General features: G+C 33.9%; 1 protein-coding gene across 6 annotated transcripts in view; it reads left to right on the top strand.

Annotated features, from left to right (window-relative positions):
• Positions 1–12,249, top strand: part of LOC126922040 (hemicentin-2-like) — a 568,705-nt gene that overhangs the window by 528,995 nt on the left and 27,461 nt on the right. For all 6 annotated transcript variants that reach the window (XR_007712641.1, XM_050734213.1, XM_050734214.1 and 3 more), the window contains one exon: positions 9,726–10,019. Coding sequence is in view for 5 of the 6 variants with exons in the window: in XM_050734213.1 (XP_050590170.1) it covers positions 9,726–10,019 (294 nt within the window). In the remaining variant the exon portion in view is untranslated. The remainder of the gene's footprint in view (positions 1–9,725; positions 10,020–12,249) is intronic.

Below are 12,249 nucleotides of genomic sequence, written 5' to 3'. Positions count from 1 at the left end.
TACCATCCTCCAACCACCCCATTCCAACCCCTTTGTCTCTTTACGACAACATATATCCGAAGCGTTACACGCGTCTCCGTGTCTCCGCGAGATGCCGTGGAAACTAATTGCCACTAATTCCGCGCACCGCTACTCCTACTACCTCTCTGAACCACTTCGAACCCCTTGTTGATACTTAGCCCTACTCTGTCTGTTTGTCTATCTGGTTCACTCTCTCTTTCTCGACTAGCTCTGTCTGTCTGTCTGTCTGTCTGTCTGTCTGTCTGTCTGTCTGTCTGTCTGTCTGTCTGTCTGTCTGTCTGTCTGTCTCTCTCTCTCTCTCTCTCTCTCTCTCTCTCTCTCTCTCTCTCTCTCTCTCTCTCTCTCTCTCTCTCTCTCTCTCTCTCTCTCTCTCTCTCTCTCTCTACACCTTGTTTCTTGCCTGCTGGGTGTACTCCGGTACTCAGAGGTTATTCGATCTTGTTGACGCGCCCTGGGTAACTCAGTATCAATGCGGTTTGGTTGATCGGTAGAATGTTGGTAGTTTTGGAAATACAAATGGGCTGATCTCACTGGATAATAGAGATTGCGATGTAGCGGAGTTGTTGGAATTAATACATTATAAAGTTTTCCAGCAAAATCTGTTCGCGGTAAATTTTTTGCTGAGCTTCTTAGGAAGAATTATTTTCTATTAATTTTCCGAGTATTTCAATGATTTATATTTAGGCTACTTATGTTTTCGAAATACAAATGATTGCATAAATAGAAATTGTTTTATGATAAAGTTTTGGGGGAATTATGATATGGGATGTACAGTTGGGGTTTAATTTTTAGTTTGTAATTTAAACTGACAATTGTTGTTTGTAATGTTATGACATTTAATTATTTTGTTTAAAAGAAAATTATCCAGTACTTTTGAAATTTTAAAAAACATCTTTTAGGAAATTCTAGAATTCTCAAAACATCTTTTAGAAAAGAATTAACTCCTTTTTTATTAAGGACATATTTATTAACAATATAAGTATATTACGCTAATGAAAAGTTTGGATGGATAATCTTCTCGTACAGCATATAGTATTCTAGAGAACGGAATACAATGTAAAATTTAATAAGACAAGGAAACTGGACATAATTAAAGGAAGGAAGAGAGGGAAGTAGATGGATGGGAGAAGTAATGCACCCAATTGGTAAAGCTCCCTAACAGTACCTTAGATGAGAAAACAGTGGAGGCTAGGTCAGAGGATGTATTTATGTATACCTACGGGGTAGTTAACGGCGATACCGTTAGGAATTCTATATTGAGGTGTGATCCTTACAGTACTACGAATTTAGCAAAACCGCCAATGATATTTAGAATTACAGGTCAATAAAACAAGTATTAGTAAGAAGTAACAAAACAATATGTTTTGTGTCCAATAAATATATTATCTATATAATTTAGATTCATATCTTTTAATAAGAAACAACATAATCTATCGTATCTTACAATCATATGTTACAGTTGCCTTATAATATTGAAACATTTTATACACGAATGTTTTACATATGCGAATAAAATATGTCTCGTTTCGATAAATTTTAACGCGTTCCGAGTGCATTTAAAATTCCTATCCTTTCCCTACAAATTTTTAGCACAAAATTTTAGTAATAATAATCATGAGCCACACTATTGATCAATAATTTATACCATGGTTATATCGTACATATTTCAACAAAAACCTATTAAACGCTATAAATACGTAATTCAGACACTTATCTACCGCAGTTTCTCCCAAAAAGCATTGATCACTCGAAGGGATATAAATAATTCAAATTTCTTTCAGCACGAAGATCCGTAATAGATCCACCAAAGATGATAACACGATTACAGAGTTACTTTTTAAAAGCACCGTTGCTGTTTTAATCCCACGCTTCTCACGCGAACTTTGATCTCCATCTAAACCTTATATAATTTCAATTAAGCGAACGTAAAATTATAGGCCCTTCGAATCGGATTTCCGGATCATCAACAGAGCCATTCCCAATGGACGAAAGCCAGTAAATAAAAAGAAAGGCACATGTATTCAACTTCCTTGTGCCTCTTACGAAAAAGAAAACTTCTGAAAAGCGTAAAATGAGATCTTGAAAGTTTCCTAAACTTCCATCCAAGAAATATACTCAAAACGTACACTCCAGAGAGCGATCCGGAGTTCGAACGAAACGTGATCAAATTTTAAAGAATGCTATATTTAATTACGCGGAAGTCCCTGAGCCAAGACCGATATAATCTTTTTGGAAGTCGTTAGCGTGAGAATCTCGCGAAGATTAATCTGTTCCTCCGATTAAATCTTGAAGTATTTTGTCGAAACGATTCCGATAACCACGGCGATAATCGATCAAAGACCCCATAAAACAGCAGAGACACTATCAGGATGATTAACATTTTCAGTGGCCTGCCCAGCGGGAATGTCGCAACTTATCAATGGATTAGTGTATGAAGATACCGGATGCTTTACGGGTGTTTGTGACTCGAGGTGATGCATGAACATCGATACACCGGCTACTGTTAATCAGATACATTAATTAACCGCTGTTAATGATCATTACAGAGCGTCTAGGAGCAAGACTGGGATAACGCGCACCGGTTGATTCTTCGCTCAAATGAGTTTTGGTTGATCAATTTCTTCGATGTTGATAATGCGCTCCTTTATGTATCGTTCCGGCTGATTTAAAAAAAGAGGCTAACGTCGCGCCGGATAAACCCGATTACACATTCTATCGTAAATATGCACAAGTACCGCCGGATAAGAAGATTATTTGGCTTTTTCGTATATTATTAGTTAGAAATTTAATTTACACGAAGGTTGGGTGGAGATGTACAAGTTGCGACTGAAATTTAAGGAATCGTATTATCAAAGTTGATAAGAGGTATTGTGAAATGTTTGGGTGATATTTGAAACGTTAGTGGTGAATTGAAAAGAGTACATTCGAAATAGATTTAGAAGAAAGCAGGAAATTTTCCGATCGAATAAAATTTTGAATAAAATCAACCCTCTATTAACTATTTATTATTACCATGTTAGTTAAGATATTCAGAAACTGCATTGAACAACTCCATAAATTGAAAAGTAAAAAATAATGATGATGTTATAAAGTCTGTATTTTAAACTTGTCATTACTTACGTCGTCTTTTTGTGGTGATTAAATTTATAAAAATAAATCATTTATTTAATAGAATATTATTCGTGTAAGTACGTAATACAATTAAAAAATTGATAAAAAGTGGAGTTGATCAGTTTCAATTTGGCTTTCGAGAAGTTTATATTTCGCTTCTATTTTTATCCCGCAAACTTTAAAACCATTTGTTTTAACACGTATATTACCAACGAATATTTTTTATAATCAGTATAGAATGGATCCATGTGTAACATCCCAGGAAAGAAATACTCATAAGTACCACTACAGTTCCAAGCATGTTCGATCGGTATCATTTTAATGAAAACGAAACTTTAAAGTATCTTTAGCACATAATACGTTAAATTACTTTATAGAAGCGATCTACCATAAATCAAAGAATATATTGAAAAATGTAACACGTAATTTTTCTTGTTATCCATTTATCATAAACTAAACTTACCAATGTCAATGAATGTTTGTGTATCGCGTATGTATAAAAATGTATGGTTAGTTAATTTGTTGCAAATTGCACAGGACCGAACATAATTTTGTTTGCACCGGGATAGTAGTCTAAGACGAATACGTCTTGTCAGATGATTAACAATCCGTTACTAAATTTACTCGACTAATAATTTTTCCGAAGCATTTATTTCAACGGAAGTACTATTTATCATCTGTCTCTGTATTTCCGGAGTTTAAACTCCGCACAAAGCCTAACATACATGTGTTCCTATTAAAAGCTCAAATTTTCCTCTTCTGCCTGAATTAGCCCAATTAAATACTCTCGCCTTATTAACAGCCGCTCACCCGTGTGTTCCTCAAAGGTACATGTGAGGGAAAGAGCTTCGTCCTCTGATAAAAATATAATTAAGGAACTTGCTTCGCGGCATTCCACACAATCTGATAAATGAAATAAATGAAAAGAATTTTGTCGAAAATTTTATTTAATGATATTGTACGTAGTATCGTAATTATTGAATTTTAAATATTGAAATTTAAAAGTAGAAAAATACACAGAATACATATAATACGCAAAGTGTAATATTCTTCTTCCTATTACTATGAATTCTATTCTGTATCTTCATGTGATTACATTATTTGAGTTCATCTTTCCCTTCTTTTTTTCATTATTTTCAATGAAATTTCTTAATTTCGAGGAAGCTATGCAAGAATCATTGGTAATATGTGTAACTTCTTGCTTTAATTTCATTTAAAGTTTTTGAAGTTTCTCTTAAAGCTTCTCAAGTCTTACTCTCTGTTGATACGAGAATGAAATTGAGATATTTAGAATTCAAAGACTGTAGCAGAATCAGCTTCGCATAAATGCTAACGAATAAATTCAAAGATAGTTGGATTATAATTTTATAAATTATTAAATTGTTTGATAAGTTCTTAGCGCAATTTAAATAAAAGAATATCGTTTCTTTCACATGGACATAAAATTTGTTCAAACTCATCGAAGAGAGAAAAGAAAGATCATTTGGTAAAATTCATAACGAACCGATTCTAGTCCTACCAAAATAAAAAATTATTTAAACAATCCAATATATACAGTGGCGGACGAAAGAAAGTTTATAAAGTACAAAATATAAATTGACACCAAAATTTAAAAAAAATGGATCTATACATAATAACAGCAATTATCCTTAATCTCTCTTTCTTCTTATTTATTATATTCGATAATAGATGGCTGTTACTAACATGGTAACATATATTCGATACAAAAAATTACTCAAATTCATAGTGCATCGACTTTAAACTTCGTTTTATTCGCCGCTGTGTATAGATATAAAATATCATTGCGTAAATATAAAACAAGTTTACAAAGAAAGCAAACATTATGAGATGTTGAATGATTTTTCAAGTCAAAAAAGCGACCAGAAAAAGTGGAACAAGTCCGGAAATAACGACGATTTCAAGAATGATCTGTTTCGTCTCTTCGCAATAATATTATACCAAACGACAGCTGAATTATGCATTCGGGCAACATAAATCGCTATGATAGTTAGCACAGACACTTAGCACGTGGCAGGGTCATAGGCGATCCGTCATTAATGCTTAATGGACGGCATTAATACGTTATTGTCAGTGGACGATGGTGGGAGGAATCGATAGGAAGTCGCTGTGAATTCGTAAACGCAACAATATGTTGACGATCGGCACGACGTTAACCTCGTTACTAGCCAGGAAGAATGGGAATTATCGTGGGGCTGGTGCAGAACGTCTCTCCGGATCAGAGACTTGGAAACTCAATAACACAGGAAAACGCATCGAGAAATCTGTCGAAATAAGTGAAACACGATGTCGCCAGGTTTTTCGAGATACTTCCGTGTTTTCGTACGCTTTTACGGGATTAACGTCAGCAACGATCGATCGGTGAACAGTTTGGATTATGGATTATGGAGTAGTTCTTAACTTACTTTACCCTTACTTTATAATATTGAGTCATGTACAAAGATATTTTTACAAATTCCATATAGCTTAATAATATGAATAATATAAATCTTGTATCAGACATTATTTTTTATCCTCGCGTTTGATGTCAATTCATTTATATTCAAACGAGAGTTAAGAAAACTCAATTTTCTATCTTTCGAAAAGAGAACTTTTTTCAATTAACCTGGCATGACTCTGAATATAATTTATTTAACATAGGCGAGAAATTAAAAAATCAATTGATCGTTCTATACGACATAAAATTATTAAATTATTAACATTATATGTAGTTTTATTATAAACACCTTAAACTTATTGAAACTAAATAATGTCTTTTTAGAAAAAAAAACAGATTATATACTTTTATTAATCTTAGAATTTTATGTTGTACAGAACAATCAACTGATTTTTTAACTACAACCTAGGTTAAAGAAATTATATTCATGTCATATGAGACGTTAGGTTAATTGGGAAACTCTGCCTGTTTCTTTTTTAAAGACAAAAAATAAATTTTTGTTTATTCCATGTTTGAGTATAATTAGAAATTTATAGAAGCTTTTGAAATAGAAGATTATAGTCTAGAATGTGTCACTTATCGATAATTCGCTAATATTAGTAATTAATAAATGATTATCCAAAAGATCCCAGAGTAGAGAATGTATTTTTTTAAAAAGACAAAGCACGTTATTTTCGACTGTGAGACGAACCGATTCCATATCACTATTTCACTATTACGGTTTTTTCAACTTAACCACATAATATTTTAGAAATCGTTCGAACCAGCACACTAAAAGTTTCTCTCTGGAGATTAATGATACTCTCATTTTTCGATAGATCTAAAATAAAATATGAAAGCACTTAACCTTTCTGGCACTTCGACCCTACGATATATTTACATCTCGAGCACAGTACAATCGCTAAAACGAAGAATTAACCATATCCGTCAGTCAATCTTCTTTCTCTCTGACAAACGAAGACGATATGGTCACGTAAACATTCGTAAATTTATGTAAATTGATCGAAAACAAAAAACGCCGTAAAGGTTTTGCCAATCAATTTTTATCGGACGTATCTCATCAAGTAACAGATAGCTACGGAATTTATCACTCTCATAATACGTTATACGACATGATATTTCATTCCAGTAAATGTTAATCTCCTTTCTTCCTACTATCAATCACAATTATCACGGGAATTATATCCAGATGTGACAAACGCGAATAACACTTAAATTATAGATTCATTGATAATTAGATTAGATAATTAGATCAGAAGATTCTGAATTTTTGTTTTACTACTATGATAAATTATATTATAGCAAGTTTTGTTCAGATCCAAAAAATGTATTCGAATAACAGATACATCGCGAAAGCCTACTATAAATCAGAGACACAGAAAGGAGTTTTATAATTTGAAAAAAAAAGAAAGGTAGCTTATTGTAGCGCTATAAAATATTTCAACTTTTTCAGACTTCTTAAAACTATAGAATCCAAATGGGAGAAGAAATAGCGAGGAAAAATAATATCGGTCAAATATTTTTGGAATTCCTCTTAATAATCTCAATATGAATTTGATGAAATTCAGTAATGCGAATTGATTAGAAAAAGACATTAGAAACAAAAGGTTGACGAACGTTGATCCTTAATGGGTTAAAGAATCGGCGAAAATTATTATTTTCACTCGCGAATATAATCATCCATAAACTTTTCGCTTCAAACAAAGACAAATATTTATACAGTATTTTATGTAGAGCAATAGCAGATTGTATTTCAATAATTCTCTCTATAGTATAAATGAAATATACTTGTATAGAGGAAATACTGACAAAATAATAACTGTGATATTTCTGGTATTAAAGGACACAAATAAGTCCTCAAATTATCGAGTAAATAATTCACGAAGAGAAAGATAACTAAAGACAATTGTCTGTCGGATTATCCTTTATTCGAGACGATCCTCGAAGAAGTCGGAGGTCGATCGTTATTTCCAACAGCTTCCGCAATTGACATTCAGCTACAACAACGATACCTAGAGAGAGGAGAATACTCGGTGTAACCTGACAGAAGATCCCATGCGACCTCGGCTCTGGGACGGAAGTCTTGTTCGGTTCGCCTAGAAATTCAATAATACTTTGTATGTGGAAGCGGAAAGTAAAAGAATGTATAGGTACATACAGATCGTACACTGACAACAGCAGAAGGAGGACGAGCAAAAGACTTTGAGTAGAAAAGGGGCTGACCTTCCATTGATTAGATCACTCAGAAAATTCTACGCGATATCCGGCACCCGCCTATCGTAACCTCCGCACTTTTTCCATTCCCCTACACGTGAAGAACTTTTATCGCTCATTCCTCACTCTGAATTCCGTTTTCCAACGCCGATCGCCAAGTTAGGACTTTTTGATGTTAAGTTTCTATTCTCGTCATTTTGGTTGATCAGTTAGCAGATTGAAAATAGTAAGATCTTAATGTAAGTACGTCCGGGCGGAGGAGGGGGGGGTGATTTTGAGAAGCAGATGAAATTTCTGTTTTGAGAGCAGCGAATTTTTAATCGTTAATTTTGTTTTGTAACTTGAAAATAAACAACTTTTGATGGTGGTATTTTTTGAGAGATTGAATTTTCATTAGTCAATTTTGTCTAGGTATTGAAAATAAGAAACTTCCAAGAATAGTATTTTTTAAAGGAATAATCTCGGGAGATGGAAGAGCTTTTCGCTTCGAGAACAGTGAATCTTCAATTACTATTTGTGTCTGTAAATTGAAAATAATGAACATTGTATCGTGCCGTGCGAGGTGGGGGCCGGTTGATTACAAGAAGCAGAAGGAATCTGTGCGTTGCGAAAAGTGAATTTTGAATAATTACATTTCTCCGTAAATTGAAACTAATGAACTTTAGATGATGGTATTTTTCAGAAGATTGATTTCGAGAAGTAGAAGGGATTTATATGTTGGAAATAGTAAGGTAAAAATATAATTATTTCCATTTTAATGGGGAAATACGTGAGATAATTTTTTCAATTATAGCAAACTTATTGGTAATGGTAAAAGGTTAATTAACCTCTTAGACATACTCTGTTTTATGAGCATTATGAGTTCATATCAGTGGTAAAGGGGTGCACCTTAATGATGTTAGTATCCTTCGACAGCAGATAGCTTCCTATCCATATACCATGTATACTTTCTATATACATGTACACGCATATGTATATGTATATATTATGTATTATATATTACCACGAAATCTGATGCTGTTCCTGGCTTGCGGTTGACAAGGACTTGGAAATGACGTAGGGACATCGAGGATATCATTAATGCTTAATCATGGATAGTGCTCCATAATCGTGTTACCTTTGTCCTGTACGAATATTAGATAGCAGTCGATCACTCATCTACAAAGTCGCGGATCAAAAGGCTCAACTTACGTTCCACCGTTCAAAGCCTAGTGCTACTATCAAGGGACTTTTGATGTGGGAAAATCATCGATGTGGATCGTTGATTTCCTTAGAAACACGCATACTATTAATTTTATCTATAATTCCAAGTAATCCATTTCCTTTAAAATATTTTACATTCCAGATATTCCGATGGCAGTAAATGTAATATTTTTATAATAACGATTTTTCGAAAATAAAGGAACATTTAGATGTTTCACCGTTTATTAAAATATTTATTAGGAAAAATTTTCTACTTTCGGAACAAAAAATTCATTAATAATCGTAAAAACGTAAATAAAAATCGTAATTAAGAGCTATCGCAAATTTGGTATAGTGTATTTATCTTTTAATAATGATTCTAATAAGAATGAAGAAATAGAATGTTTAGAAAAAGTAACCATAGATACCAATTGATTTTCAAAGATAAAAGAATATTTAAATATAATTTGTGTATATTAGAATATAAAAAACGTAATAATAGATAATGAAATTTCCTATTCCTAGATATATATATCTTCCATATCAATTAAAATTAAGACATATTTTTCTGTATCAATAAAATTTCACGTCATAAACTATAAAATTTATAAGAAATAATAAAATATCAAGGGAAAGGGGCACCCTAATACTCAATGGATAGTGTGGATAACATAACTTTTTCAGGAACGGATTTCCGAGTCAATGAATCGGAACTGTATATGCATTTCTATTTCTCTTTCAGTCACTCCAGTCTGTCACCACGGTCAGGTAAAGGTGTTCGGAGTAGCACGACAGGAAACCACGAGGATACCGTGCGAGCTCGAGGCAAATCCACCGGAAGTAACGTTTACGTGGAAATTCAATAACACAATGGAGGCGATCGACATACCACAGGCACACGTCACCAGTGAACGAACACGTTCCACAGCCTCTTACACACCGATGACAGAGTTGGACTATGGTACTTTGCTTTGTTGGGGCACCAACGATCAGGGTACCCAGCTCGAGCCCTGTGTCTACCATATTGTGCCAGCTGGTGAGGGTTCTTCACGTTATAAATAGAGACTTAATAGAATATTATCATATTAACAAATATAATTTTATCAGTTCGATATTTTAAATCCATTCCCTCTATACATTTTCAATTTCATTTCGTTTATGAAAAACGTTTACTTTGCATTCTTATTTTCGCTATATTTAATTTCTTCTACATTTTATTCTGAGACATTTTAAGATGGAGAAGCAAAACTCTCTTTTCCTAGATTATTTTCATAAAAAGAAGCATTTTTATAAACATACTGATATGTACCATATTACTTCAAACACTTTGTTGATGCTGATACTTCATATAAAGAAATAATCCGCGTTAAAAGCATTAAAGAGTTTTTCTGTCACAGAATATTATCAAATACGATAATTAATGAAAACTTCCAAACAGCAAACCATAAATTCCTTAACACTGAAACAAAAAGAACATACTTTACGTTCTTTCCTCTGCTCCCTTTCAAAGATGCTTTTATCTAGCTAACAGTCAAAAAGAAAAAGTAAAGAAAATCAAATTCAAACATTTGGAAAAATATCCATGTTGAGAAATATCATGCTAAAAGTGAACAACACTAAGAACAGCGGACAGCTTTCGTTGAACATTAAAACATTCATTCTTAACAAGCGGCCAGCGTTTCAAATGCGTCGAGATATTCGTGGGAGTCTTCGGATAATTCTTTAATTACAAAGAGAATTCGCATTACCGCGAGTAGAAAACGCGAGAACGTTGACATAATACGCGTTGAAAATATACCTCCACGTAAAAATTCCATTCGGTTCTTGAAATCACGCAACGTGGCTACCTTCACAGGAAAGAAACTTCGCTCTTGATTATGCAACAGTTTGTAGGACGGAATTGAAGATTTTTAGTAAATATAAATCGTGAGGATTTATTGGCGGCGGAGAGGAGAATGGAAAACTGGCAAATAAAGCATAGAACTGCAGAGTAATCCTGGGAAATGTGTCTCCCGTGGGATGGTTGATAGACGTAAATTAGATTTAAAAAGTTCCCTCATTATGCAGATTAGAAACTGGCCGGACATCCGTTTCTTTTCCGGTGTCTCGCTCCTTTCTGCATTTGACGACCTCTTAATGAAACGTTACGTGAAAGAACGACCACCCCTTCGTGTTCGATCGAAGAGGTTGCGAAGTAGAATTTTCTCAATGTAACATATTGCCAAGATTGTTACAGAGAAACCGTAGATTCCTCTGTGTTCGATCCAAGAAATAAGGAAGTAGGATTTTCTCGATGAAATGCGTTGCGTAAGACAAATTAAATCTTGAAGAATCCTACAGAAAAGCCGATCAGTTCATTATATTTGATCGGAAGAATGACAAAATGAAATTTGTCCAATTGGACATGTTACCTAACATAAATTAAATTGCAAGAATTGTTACGAACATAATTTTGAAGTCTGTTAGTCAGGTGATCAATTCTTTATTATAATATGATGAAAGTAAATCATCTATAAGATTTATATGAATTGTTCATATTATTATGAACGTGCTTTCCTTTTTGACGAAAAACAAAATTTTTACAATACCTACTCCTAAGTATATTTCCCACTCTTTTTTGCCAATTTCTTTAAGATTTTGATGTTGTATAGCACTTGCAGATTAAATTTCGTTCATATACATGTAGTATCAAAAAAAGAGGGAGGTGTACGCTTTGTTACGCTGCGAGGCTTTAGTATAGATCGCGTTTCTGGCCGTCGCTCGCGGTCCTACAATGTCGCAGGCGGATCGCCGGAGTTGCCCGGTGAAGGGTATACAATGTATCGACGAGCGCGTGGTTGTCGCCAAGCAGCGACTTCCAGAAACGTCGATTTCGGTTTGTTTCAAAAGAATACGGCATATGTGATCATAGGCGCGAAGAAGACCAGAAGACTCTCTGAGAAGACCAAGAAATGATCTAAGGTCAGAGTAGTCCTTCTTGAAGATTCTAAGAGCACACGTCAAGAGGTCGGGTGTATAAAGCCGCTAAGCCGAACGAACACGTTGACATTGTTTATTATTGAATAATCTGTCACGCTTTATCATTATATTCATCGTTATTAAATACACAAACTATACCAACTTGTTAACAAATAAAGCATCCTTACTTGTCCTTACTCTAGACCCATTTTAGATACTACATACATTTAGCGCTGTAAGTTTGTACGTTTAACATACAGTGGCACGTATTTGAATATATTCAATAATATAGAAATTCTTGCTCCTTT

This window comes from Bombus affinis, chromosome 11, assembly GCF_024516045.1.
Source record: "Bombus affinis isolate iyBomAffi1 chromosome 11, iyBomAffi1.2, whole genome shotgun sequence".
Taxonomy (NCBI): domain Eukaryota; kingdom Metazoa; phylum Arthropoda; class Insecta; order Hymenoptera; family Apidae; genus Bombus; species Bombus affinis.
This window is presented reverse-complemented; position numbering and strand designations above follow the sequence as displayed.